The sequence below is a fragment of the Argiope bruennichi genome, chromosome X1 (genome assembly GCF_947563725.1).
Source record: "Argiope bruennichi chromosome X1, qqArgBrue1.1, whole genome shotgun sequence".
Classification (NCBI taxonomy): domain Eukaryota; kingdom Metazoa; phylum Arthropoda; class Arachnida; order Araneae; family Araneidae; genus Argiope; species Argiope bruennichi.
Window position 1 is genome coordinate 131669107 of NC_079162.1, and position 14112 is coordinate 131683218.

Consider the following 14112-nt stretch of genomic DNA (forward strand, 5'->3'; position numbering starts at 1 on the left):
GGTCTCAGGAGGCGGGGCTAGGAGCCTCTCAACCAATCAGGAACGTTCGAGGCGTATCTCGGTTCCTACTGGACGGCTCGGGAAGATTCTCGATGTTTCGGGTATAATCTATTTTGGCGCCAAAGTCACCAAATGGTAGCCAAGTTTCTCTCCAAGCTCTGGGACCTCCTATGGAACCAACTATACTGGGAAGCCGCATCACAGATTCGTAACAGTATACATGCGGGCTGATTAGTTTAAATTATATGCAAGACTGAGGCATTTCCTAGCGTGGTTAAAAAGATAGACGCAAGGTAGGTAGCCTTGGCTGGAAAGATGGCCATTACGTACATATATAATAGATTGCTTTTACATAAGCTCCGGAGTAATGTCAGACAAATTATCAGCGAGAAAAGGTGAATGTGCGCGTTGTAATAAGTTATTCCATTTCGTTCCGACCTCTGGGAAAAAATCAAAGCAAAACGGTTACTAATGAGTTATCCGAATTTCTGCGCATTGCGCAAAGTGGAATACCCAACGTATTTCAGGCTACTCATCGCTTATCTCACTTTTATAAAAATGATTTATACGATAAAAATCGGATGAGTATACTGAGCCTAAACAGACATAAAAGCCTTGTTCAGACAGTATTTCACAGATTTCAGAAAGAAGATCAAATAAATAAATAATATCGTTAATAGTGTTGCATCCATTCATATTCATCCATTGTTATTCCATATGATGATACCAAGATGATACTTAACGTTCAATTTGATTTTTGAAGGTGTCAACTTTTTAATTCCCCCGTTATTCTCCTTTCCTATTGTCAACAGACAGAGAGTTCTCTTATACTCATCATACAGCGTGGACCAAAGAATGTTTTCGACCTACTTCTTAGAATAAATGGATCTATTCATTTCAATCTAGTTCAGTTGTTACTCATTTAAAGAGCATGAGTTAAAAATAAGCTCCCAAGAGGTGTTTAGAACATGAAGCATTTTTACATGAAAGCTTTGACTAAATATTAAATCATAACAATATATAAACTTACAATATACTTAGCTAAAGTATAAAGATTATTAGTAGTATTATCAGTTGCCACGTAAAATCGAAATATTAAATTTTCAAATGTGAATCATTTGAAGTCAGCAGGTTTCGAAGGATTTTCAAAAATAAATCTAATTATCATTTTTTCATTAGATGCGCATTTCTAATAAATACTCATGATCCGCGCTTGAAATATTTCTATCTTGTAATGACGGAAAGCTATTTTCAGCTGACAAGTAGGAAACCCGAGGAAGCTCATAACAGCTTCTCAGTTATTTATCCAGTTCCTCTTTAAAGTATTGAGATTTTGAGCTTTCCCATCTAAAAAAATAAAAAGGTAGCTTAAAAGCAGTTTATTATTATAGAATAAGCAAACTTCTTGGTTTTCCAACAAAGAAATTAAAATATTATAGATTACAGAATTTACGACGATTCAATCACGACTCAATTCCTAAACTGTTTGATATCAATACTCACTTCTGTCTGTCGATCAAAACTCAATGATGTGGTCTAAATTTATTTTTTACGCCAGATATTGGCATTACATGGTCGAAAGACTTTCATTCTTCTATTGTCCATTCGGTAGTAATTATTTTGTAAAGTTAATTCATTTCTTTTTTTAATAACTGTCGTGTTTTCTTCCATTGAAAAATAATTCTTCTTTTTCGGTTACCCTTCTTTACCCTGTTAGACTTTAAAGATTTTTTTTGGGGTGGGGTGGGGTGGGGTGGGAGTGTATTTTTCTCGTCTAATTTTCATCCGGTCAGTTGCTTTATTTTTGGAATCATTATTTATAAAGCTCAAGTTGTGCAAAACAGCACTTATTATTGCTGCACCATTTCTATCGTATACTCCTGAGCTATCCTCGACGGAAGCAGCAGGCAGCAGTTTAATGCGCATTTGAAACATTTTATTCATATAGTGTTAAAGGACTTTCTAAAATTTTTAAAGAACCCTCATGTTTATCGTCATTAAACGCATCTTTTCTTTCACTTTTTATTTTTCGTCAGAACCGTTATCAATATCAATAAAGTTGCCTTTTGATTTGGGTTTTTAAATTACAATTAAGAAAATAGAAAAAACAAAAAAAAAAAAAAAAAAAAAGGTTAAAATAGAGCTTGATATTTCAAATTCATGGAACTTTGTCATTTTTGCGTCCGCTCAAAACATGTTCCGATAACCACCAAATAGTATTGTGTGTGTAAATATGACTCCGTCTTTCTTAAATCAAAAAGACACTTGTTTGTTCTAAAAATTAAAGATCCATTTCCTTAAATTATTTTCTGTCAGAAACTACAATATTTGCTCATCTTTCGGACAACAAACGAATTCTGCAGCAAAAAAAATCTGGTTATTTAGATCCAATCCAATTACCAAGTTAGTTTTTGATATCTGAATGGGAATATGACGTCTCTTCAGAAGGGCAATCTGCATGTAATAGAGCAAATGACAGTATGAAGGAGCAATATCTGGTAAATACAGCGAAGTCATTCTAAAATAGGCGATCACTATCATGTTGGAATAAAACATTTTCATGTCTTTCGTTTTTTTGTGAATGTTTATTTTTTAATGCTTCAATCAAATTTATTAACTGCTTCTTTCACCATTGATCGTTTGGTTGGGGTACAACAGTCCATAATAAAATAAGCCCTTTTGGCTTCATCAGATTCACAGCATAGCCTTACTGTCATGAATGTTCTGTTTGGGCAATGATGAACCTGGTTCTCCAAAACGCGCCCATACTTTCAGTCACTTAGGATTATCCTAATGAATTCATTCTCCATTATTTGCGATGAAAAAATGCTTTTCCTTTTCTGTCTTTGAAAGAATATTTTGTAGCTAATAGTTTTTCGAAGGTTCATTTCCCTTTCTTTCAGTTCCAATAGGGCCCAACTTCCTTATTTCTGAATCATGCCAACTGCATGTAGACACAGAATGGTTGGGTAAATTTTAATACAGAAGCCAATTTGGATTGAGTTTGGCAAGGAACTTCATCAAGTAATGTTTACAGATCTTCATCTTGGATTTTTTTATGACCTACAGTGCATTTTGTCATATATTTGAATTTTTTTTTAAGTTGTCAATATCACTCTTTGCAAGTTATATTTAGTGGAGCATTTCCACCATAAATATCAAACAGCAAGTGAAATACTTCTGCTGATGTTATGAAATAATGTAACATACTTCTCGCGAATGCATTTTCGAAAAAAGTATATATCTAATAAAAAAAATACTTTTTTTAAAATCTAAAAAAATATATTTTTTTAAAATCTAAAAAAATGCTTTTTTTAAAATCTAAAAAAATACTTTTTTTTTAATCTAAAAAAAATATTTTTTAAATATTAACTCGAGTTCTCTCTAATTTTTAAAGGTTGAGGTCAAAGCTTTAAAATACAATTTTCCTTATTTATATGCAAGCAAGCAGTATTACTAATGCAATTTATTAATAATGGACTGAATCATATCTATACACCAAATATTTTTGCCTTTTTAGCATGAAAAAGAAACTTTTCCGTACTATTAAAAATTAAAGAAAGGAATTTCTTTTTCATTCCTCCATAAGCATTCAGAATATCGAAAAACATCGCTGAGATCTTTATTGCTAATAGGGTTATAACAAAATCAGAAATTTCATTCTATAGACATCACGACGAATAGTTCTGTCATCTTCAAAGAATCAATCTAACACAAATGTGTATGCATGTGATCTTCAAACTATTCAGTGGCATAACATGAGAATCAAAATTATATCTCTTGAAAAGAGAAACTAACTACTGAAGAATGCTCTTATACAGACCGTTAAAAAATATCCGAACACTTCTTACTATTCGTAATCTATAAAAACCAAATACTAGTAAAATTTGTCATACAACTTGGAAGTATATTTTCTACAAACTGAATTCACATAAGGGGCCGTCTACATATTTAGATTTGCATAATCTTAATATTTGCCTATTACAACAACAAATTTTCCGTTTTCTAAATTATTTTTAAAAAAATGAGAAATTCCCAGATATAAAATTGTAGGCAAATCGGTTCAAAATAATCGGTGATATACAAGAAAAAAATTTAAAAGCTGTTTCAATATATGCTAATGTAGCTAATTAGTCATTATTAATACATATCTTCATTTAAATATTCATTTTAATCTTGAAAGCAGTAACATTGCTGTAAATGAGATTAATGTCTTTTTTAAAGGTAATCGTTAAGATTGGTAAAAACTAATAATAAGCAATTAAATATGAATTCGAAATACTTGCTTTTATTCGCATATTTATTTACAGATAAATAAATGGGAATTAATTTTAAACCATATGCATCAAGAATACTATTTATCAAAAATATTGGATTTCAGTAATCGATGTTAATGATATAAGTTTAAATAACAGTTTTTGGTGTAAATAAAAAGTGAAAGGAACTCGTTTATTTCCTGAAACCTTTATAAATTAAGTATAAATGGCATAATTTTTTTTAATTACTTTTTCAAGTTTCCGCTAAACTATACCTCAAACTATTTTCTTATACTTAATCTCTTTTAACAAGAAAAAATATAAAATAATAACAATTAATTTACCGAAACTTCTTTTAAGCTTTTGTTTTATTTAAAAAAATACTTTGTCAAAACCTAATAATATTGTCTTATCCATCAACAAGCAATTGCTTTTATATTTTATTCGATAATGCTTTATTCATTCAGGCTTTTAATGCTATATAAATTCATACTTTGTTCCGAATTTTGTTACTACATTTTTATTAATTAAAATTTTTTGAAATCATTTCTACAATCGTAATCAGCTACCATTTGTCTTAAACTAAATTGGTGTGAAATGTCAGCAGAGTAGAATCTGTTGCATGTATTGATTTTTTCCCTCACCTCGACATTTATTTGAAAAAGAAATATGCATGAATCTAAAGCAGCATTGAAAAACAGGCTTTGTTTCCTGTTTCATTTTACGAATTTTTATTCCTGCCAGAGAATCCTTTTTTTAAGTTAAGATACTCCCCAAAGAAAGCGAAAATTGTGCTATTCTGTTTCTGGAATTTGCTATATATCTTAAAATTTATTAGATAGAATCGGATAAAAATTCAAAGCAATATGTTTTAGGTATTGCTCCTTCAATAGGCGTAAACATTTTTGTGATTTTCTTTTCAAAGATTTTTAACTTACGAATTTAAGAATAAATATAAAATATATTTTTATATTTCTAATACGACATTTTTGCTTTTTTAATGAGTGCTTTAAAGTAAAATAAAAATTATTGTCAACGATTCGTTATATTAGGAAATATTCTGAATAAACCGGAAATATCATTTAACATCATTAATTGAAAATTTCAACTGTTTATGACTCTCAGCTGTTTATTCAAAAATTACAAAATGTTATATGTATTTGAGTCATTTTAATATATACTCGAAAATGTGTGTTGCTATTTGAAAAATTGAGTTCTTGTAAATTTAATAATGAATCCATCCCCTTGCATATAAAAACATTTCATACATTTATGGCGACCATTATTTTACAGTGACAATTTTATTGAGCGGTAATTAGTTTCGGAATAACAAAAAGTATCCGAATACCATTTTGATGCACTGTATCTATATTATGAAGAGAAGTACTTAACCCACAATGCACGAGGTCTGCGTTGGCCTGGTGGTTAGGTCATGGCTTCGGAACCGGAGGGTTTTAGGTTCGATTACACCGAAGAACCGTCGTGTAAACAGACCTGGTGGGGTGTGGAAGTTTGTAGAGAGGGTGCCAGCTCAAGTGTCGTCCTTTCATCTGACCGCGATTCAGAATGACAAGGTCCGTCCCAAAATAACCCTAGTGTTGTTTTAAAACCGGAAGTTAATGTAACTAAATTAAACTGAAGCTAAACACATTGTAAGTAGATAAAATGTAAATGTACAGATTCAGATGCTTTTCACATTCTCTCTCTGATTTTTCTAGTAAGAAGCATAGTCTATCTATTAATTGCTAAAACAGTTCAAAAACTGACGCATAACTATTATTACGGAAGGCCCACTATATTTTTATCATTCATTTTTGGTCTTGGAACTTTTAATTTCACTAAACTCCGACGATACTTTAACTTCCTGAACTGAAAGAATGAATGGAAAATAATCAGCAAAATAATATTTTTAAAAACTCAGAAACTATAGTTAATCTATCAGCGTCATTCCAATATGAATTTATTCAAATCATGGTCTTCATTCCATAACTATTCTGTTACGTTGTTTATTATTAAAATATTTCAAACAAATGAACGTTGTTCGTGATTATCGCTACTGATTGTTTTCTAATTGATTGAAAGTTAAATGAAAACAGGGGCCAAAATTTTGAAAGAATGTCTCATGATTTTTAGTTATATGAGCATTCCATTTGAAATCAACACAAGGGCTATTTTTAGACGGAGTTTGGAACTTTGCAACGCTTTCAGAAGGTCAGGAAGACACCTGAGCTGGCTGCTCCTCTCCAAACTTCTGCACCACAACAAGGAGTGGATGTTTGACAGAAGACTTTGAAATTAGTGTTCGCGCACATACACCAGACATGCATACATAAAGCGATTTTAGTGGAATCGAGGTTCGAGCATAGAGCAAGCAGCACAGAAACTTTACTACTAGCCCATCGCGGCCCACTCACGATCTTTGAATCTTAACTCTAGAAAGGGAATCTGCTATTTTCACAACCACTTCGTGATAAAGCATATCGTCACTTTGAAATAGAATTTTTCAACCAGTCACCATATTTTTCAAATCTATTATTTTATTTTAAGATTGAAATGTCCCATTTTCTTTTCTTGAAGTGAAATATATTTAAAGGAAGGATATTTTGGGACAGGGAAAGAATGGAAGAAAATATACTAATCAAATGCCAAATGCTCAAAATATTCAGTACGGCGATTATGTTTCAAATATCGTAGACACTATGAAATGAATTCTTGACACAAAAATATAATAGGAAAATAATAAATATGATACTATAGATATAAGTTTAGAATAATAATACAAGGGGTGATAAACAAGTTAGATAATTAATGAACAGACTCTTTAGAATTTCATTTATGAAAAGTAAAGTCTTATAGGCGTTTATACGCTTGTAATTTTTTAAAAAGATTTTTATTTATGTATTTGAAACATCACATACCTTGTTGGTGTTATTTTAGTCAGATCTTGACCCATTGTTTGTATGACTTTCCGACCCATAATCCATAATCCAGCGCTAATGCCTATTCCACCATAGACCAGAAGCCAAGCAGGTGTTTCTCCATCAGGGTTATTAGAATAGATTAACCATAGGCTGACAAGAGGAGCTATAGCATTACTGAAAAGTTAAAAGACTTCATTACAATACTTACTTGACTTACAATATTAAGCTAAATGACTTCATTTCGTATCTAAAGATTTCAAAAGTAAGAAATAAATTTATTTTACCTCACATCATTGCCTCCATGAGCAAATGATCCAAAAACTGCAGTCATTACTTGGAGATTCTTGAAAAGAACTGAAACCTCAGGACGGTTATCATCGGTTGTCTAAGGGACAAAAAGGATTGAATCAAAAATATTTCAAACTCAAAAGTGCTGATCAACGTAGCGCTTAGGTTTGATTGGTTGATTAGAATAAAAAGTTGCTTCAAAAATTCCAATAAATTAAGATGTTTGCTTTCTGCTCTAAAAGTTCCTTTATTTCACAATTTAAGATTGAAATGTTATTAAATTTGATTTGCATTTTTAGCAAGAATCCTGGAAAAGAAAACCCTAAACATATAAATTGTAGTAAAGACAAATATTGACATTAGGAAAGGTAAGAAAAGTAGCCTAATAAAAAGTAGCCTTTCTTTTAAAATTTTTTCCATCTATAGTAAAAAATATTTATTTTTGTTCAAAAGAATTATTTTCAATATTTCATGGAATATGAAAGCGTCAAAAATGTTTCAGCTCAAGATTTAAGCTTCTATTACAAAGATTTTACCATAAATGGCACAGAAGATATTTACCTGAATAGCAAAATAAATAAATAAATAAAAAATGTGATTACGAATGGAAGAATGCTTTTTGATTGAAAGAATTTTGATGTTCATTTGTGTTAGAGTGCCAAACAGTTTTTCAAATTAGATGTGCAAAATGAAACAGAAACGCTAAATTTTTCATTTTGTTTTTTAAAATTCAAAACAAGTATTTCAACCTCAATACACTTGTTGTAGCTTTTGCTTGTTCAAAGTTTCTGTTTTAATACTGACTCCAAAGCAAGAGTCGTTGTTATTTATGTGGTCCGGGAACATCATCAAAATAACACACTACTGATTTGACAAAATATTTTGAGAATAAAAAAAATATTGCAAGGTGCTAAACCTGATGAATATTGTGGATCATTTTAAATAGACATTATTTTCCTTCCTTGTCCAATAATCTTTGAACATTAAGTGACTGAATGCATTATTATACAACAAACAATAATTATTGTCACAGAAGAATGCGATGAATTCATGCTTCTAAACGTTTAAATAATATTTACCAGTTATTGTTGACACATTTGAAGCATATTCTTTGTGAGCAACACTCTATTATCGAGGAGTGTTACGAGCATTTTTTATTCGATTTTAGATGGAACTTTTCTCTTCATTGACTTGTGCTTGTTACTTTCATTCCCCTTTTTGTCTCTTTGTTTTGGAATCATATGGAAAACATCATATTTCTTTACATGTAACATCGATTTCGAAAAATAAGGAAACTGTCTTATATGCTGAACTAACGTTTCTGCAATGTTCATTTACCATAGCTTTTTGTTTATTGGTTAAAATGTGTTGAACGAATTTAGCACATACTTTGGTTCTACTCAATTTTTCCTGAAGAAGGCTCGAATCGTTTCTTTATTGATACTCAAACATTTTCAAATCCTTTTCGATGATGAATAGGGATATTTTTGGGACGAAATCACTCGTTTATTCAACAGTTCTCAGAAGAATCAGGTCATTTGACATATTTCTCATCTTCTAAGTTAAATGGAAAATACTTGAAGGAAGAAGGAAGATCAAGATTTATTATACATGCACGATTGCAAGCAGCAGTAACCACAGTTTTTAACACGCTGTGTATTTTTTAATTTTTAAAAAAGACCTAAAAATCAGATAAAAGAAAAAAGGAGTCTTATACTTACATCGACATCTTCATCAGGGGAGATTGGACTTTCTAAAGCTCGCTCGTTTTGTTCTCGCGTAGTAGCCGCTGCAAAATAAACGCATTTGAACTCGGCACTTCTGTATGGATTGAAGTGAAATTTTTGCCATATTACGGTAAAATAAATTAATATTGTAGTTAAGAACAAACTGATTTATGTGATTGTACTCTAGTAATTAAAATGAGTAATATTTTTCCTAATTTCCCAGATTTTGTTTTCCAAGAGAATGGAGCTCTGAGGTATTTCATTGATATTTAACATAATTCTGCTTTGTCTTCTTAGAAAGGTTATTGACCTAGTTGCTTCTAACTGGTTATTTGCTTTTAATTTGAAGAATGTGTTGGATGCACAATATTTATTTTGCGCTAAGACAAAGAGCATTTGATCCGTTCCTTGCTGCTTTTTTTCTCTATGATACAAATCTGTGTTATTTAAATCGTTTATTTTGAACAAGACTATAAAATTTTTATTTGAAATTCGGAAGTTTTTTCAACAATGAAAATGTAGTTATTAATACATTTTTAGGTTCCAAATAGCTTGTATACATGACGCATCCCGTTCCTTACTCAGATTTATGCAAGTGCGGTTGAAAAAAATCGGGCAGTGTAAGGTTTAAGTTTTATACATTTTTACTTCTTAGGAAAATTTTCATAATTTAATAATAAGTTTTCCATTTATATTAAGATACTTGTATTAGATTTTCTATAGATATACCATTTAACAAAATTTTCATATCGAGATAATTTTAGAGGTTTGTTAAGGTTTACGCTTTAATTGCTATGTAAAAATTAATACGAGAACTGATTGTGTTCGATAGTGATATATGAAGACAGTTTGATTTCTCAGAAAACGGTTTCTTGTATTTTTTTATTCATAACTAAGGAATATGAAAGGAAATTTAGGATTTTTAATAAATCAATGTTTTTGTTGTTGTTGTTTTATTTACTTTATAGTATTAAAAATACGAAAAATTTCAACATTTCTATTCGTAAGAATAGATTTATATAGAAAAAATACTGTTATGAATATAGAGGAACATTCAGAATTTGCTTGTTTTACTCATAGAAGTCGTTTGAAAGCTAGGTGGCGCAGGCTATAGATTCGAAAGAACATGCTCAAATTAAATTTATTAATTATTGTCTTGAAACATTTTACAAAAAGATCGATTAATATTTGTCAAGTTTTTCTAAGGTTAGATATGTAGTAAATAATAAGTAGTCGTCAAAATTATATCAGTTTGCTAAAGTAAGTGATTGTCCATTGAAGGTAACAGCTTTCATTTTAAAATAGTAATTTTGTTCAAACAAACTGAATTTCCTATTTTCATTTCTTTCTTTTTTTTCTGATTTAGGTATTGAATGAAATTATAAGATTTTTGCAGAAGTTTGTTAATATGAACAATTAGATAATGGTAAAATCAAAGAAACTATTGTACAAAAAGGATAATTTTATTCATTTTATAACTATATACGAAACTCTATTTACACGAAGAATACTGCGCATTTTATAAAGCAGAAATTTACCTTTATTTCTCTCTTTGGGAACTACTTTAAGTCGGATAAATATGGCTACTGAAATAGCGATAACTGCAGCAATTAACACTGCTACCCATGACGGAATCCTGTCCAGCGCCAGCACTAAGTAAAAGAAGTAATAATTATTTCATTATATAATTAACGAATAGCTATAACTCATTATGATGCAGAGTAAGGCTACCAAACTTTGTTTTATAGCTTCTCTCTGTTAAAATTTTTCCTCTAATACTATGAAAACATTTTCCCTAATTTTTTCTTTAAAAAATATAAAAAGGAAGGCATTTGTTGAATGGTTACAGTTAAGTTCAATTATTTTGCATACCAATTCTTAAAAGTTGAAAAAATTATTATATGAATGAAAAATATATATTATTACTGCTTTTCACTGAACGAATGAATATATCACTCTGAATAGCACCTGAATTAATTATTACTCATTATAATCGCTATAAATCACATCAAGGTGTATTATTAATATGTATTTTTCATCCACGTGACAAATCAAAACCGAGTCATATGTGATCTCTCAATTTAGGATCAGAGAAAAAAATTTAACTATCCTTTAGATAGTTAGAAAACTTTCTAATCAGGTTAAATTTTAGGTTAATTAAGAAATGTGCTGTCTAATTGTAAAAGAGAAGATCACAGCTGAGTTAGAGTTAACCACTAAAGATATTGTGCTAGAACTATATACATAAATTCCGTTTCAATCTAGTACTGTAACGTGATTTTTTCAATATGTGGGCATCAATTATTGCTTCATTTTCTTCACTATTTTAACCTTCAATTTCAATAACTTATTATACTAGTATTAAATACCATTATAAAATCATTGTTTAATAATAGTAATTGTTGTTTAATTTTACGTCAAATTTAAAGGAAAGGATTATCTCTTTTTACACGTATATAGAACAGTTGTTAATAAACGGGGATGAGACAAGGCACATTGTAATAATACTGACTGAAACCTGATTATTTGAAAGAAAAATCACAATTTATAATAAGTTGAAAAGTGTGCAACATTAAACAATAAGTCTAAAAATAATCACTGAAATAATTGAATTAATGTTGTGCTCTTTAAAATGAAGATCTCTCAGTAAGATACTGCTCTTTGGTTACACTCTTTGGCATTATTTATTTGTGTATTCAAAATATTTATAAAAGATTTCATGAAATGCATTATATCCCTTTTAGAAGGGTTGTGATATAGAATTTTGGTTAATGCAATTAGCCAATACTTAATTCGTTTTGCATCGAAGAGAACGAATTATTTTGTGATTCCAAGTTAAACTGGTGATTGATATTTCTGGGAACTCAGCATCATCAGCATTCTTTCTTTTAAAGGAAAAGGATAATCTAAAACTTCAACATTCTCTATCGCTCATTCATTTTAGAAATTCGAATTTCCATGATGAATTTATCGGCATAATAATCTGAATTTTAATTTCATGGTCCCCTTTTCCATTTCTCTCAATCCGTTTCTTCTGAACTCCTTGTGACAAATGCTGTGTCTTCATCATATCTGTGCTTCTTATTCATTAAAATTGAATTCACCTTCTGCTAATCACCCTGCTGATGATTTTACTGACTTATTCTATTGCATTATCCTTTGTGTATTTACTATTGTTAATGAACCTCAATGACTATCGAATAGAATTATCTCTTATTAACTTAGAAAGAGGTAAGTACTACCTTGTTTTCTCCAAAGTCCCCCTTGATTTTTTTCCAGCCTTAGTTTAAAGGTAAACTATAATATCTTTAAATTGGACCAATAATAAATTGTATATTCTTCTATTCATAGTTAATAAAAATGCGTGTGGTTTAATATATTTGAGTTAGGGAATGTACAGCCATGTCATATTTTTGGTTCGATGGTGGAAAGTTTAACATTTAAAAAAGCTTGAACTTCAAGATTCTTAGAATGTAAAAAACTGTTCACTTCGTTTGCTTATTTTTCTGTGTGTAATTCAATTGTTATTTAATCCCTTTGATTTTAATTTAAAAATTCCACAGAAATATAGATTCATTGGCGTCAATAAACTTTTTTTCTGTAATTTAATGTTTGATGTTATTATTTCAAATGTGAATTTTAATTTAACATTATTAGATCCGAAGTCAAATGCCGATGACTAAGATATACAGAGTCGTTATAATTAAACTGGCGGTATTCAGAGATATGTACTCTGTTATTTCTGAGCAGATTCGAATGAAACTTCATATATTTGTTACATAGACCATAGGGCCAAGGTTTCCGCCGAAAAAAAAAATATGAAATTTTGCCAACAAGCAGCGTTGTAACGAAATAAAAAAGAAAGATTTTAGTTTAAAAATAAAGTGATAACAGAATATTTTATTTATTCTCACAGCTGTGTGCTATATGTGCATACCTTGTCTATCAACAATATATTGCAAGAATACTACCGCCTTATCAACGACCGCACGCAACATTTCAGAAAGAATGAGGGAGACGTTTCGAACGATGCAGGCTTTCAAGACCACTTGATTAGTTACATATCCTTGATAAGCGTGATCTGTGTGAAAACCCCATAGCCAGAAATCACGAGGATCCAGATCTGGTGACCGCGCTGACAAGACAAGTGGGAAAGTACATAATATGACATGTTCATCAGGAAAGTGAACTTGAATCACGTTCTTTACACGCCTTTCTGAGTGAATAGTTGCAACAGTCTTGCATTAACGCTATTGTACCCAAACAACCTCTTAAACTTAACCCTGGGATAGCAGGAGATCCTCCAGGCTACGCGAGTCTGCTGTACCGGTCAATGATGACTGTACACCTGACATACCCGAGAAGTACGACGAACGATGAAATTCACCATGAATCCACACCAGACCGTGACGTTTGAGGAATATAGTTGCTGCACGGCATGAGGATTATTGGAATTCCATATGCAGGAGTTCTGTGTGTTCATAGCACCATCTAAGAGAAAATGACCCACGTCTGTCCATAAGATATTCTAATGCCAGTATTTTCGTCATGAATCTTCGCTAGAAAACGCAGGGCAAAATCAAGACGCACAGTGTAAAACGCGCGGTTTGAAATGTTGTACGGAATGCATCTTGTAAGAATACTGTAATGAGGGTTCTTTTAACTATAACATTTTTGTAAATGAGTGAATTGTAATCGGAGACAAGGAATGGTGATTTTTTTAGATTATTTATTTGCACATTAGGCTAATGGTACACAACACCACATATATACAAGTTATATATCAGACCATCTCTTTTCCGAGCCTTGCGGCTCTCTTCTCTCTGTCGAACTCCTCTCTAAACTTTTTCTCATCCCTTCCTTCCCTACTTGATGATTCATTTATTTCATCAAGCTTTCAGAATGGTCCCCAGATCATAA

The 14112-nt window shown here is 30.8% G+C and overlaps 1 protein-coding gene across 1 annotated transcript in view; it reads right to left on the reverse strand.

Moving 5' to 3' along the window:
• LOC129958258 (sodium-dependent phosphate transporter 1-A-like) overlaps positions 1 to 14112 on the reverse strand; it is an 85097-nt gene that overhangs the window by 2000 nt on the left and 68985 nt on the right. Inside the window, exons 6-9 of the mRNA XM_056070574.1 lie at positions 10731 to 10844; positions 9187 to 9254; positions 7462 to 7562; positions 7175 to 7351 (exon numbers count right to left, since the gene is read on the reverse strand). Coding sequence (XP_055926549.1) covers positions 7175 to 7351; positions 7462 to 7562; positions 9187 to 9254; positions 10731 to 10844 — 460 coding nt within the window. The remainder of the gene's footprint in view (positions 1 to 7174; positions 7352 to 7461; positions 7563 to 9186; positions 9255 to 10730; positions 10845 to 14112) is intronic.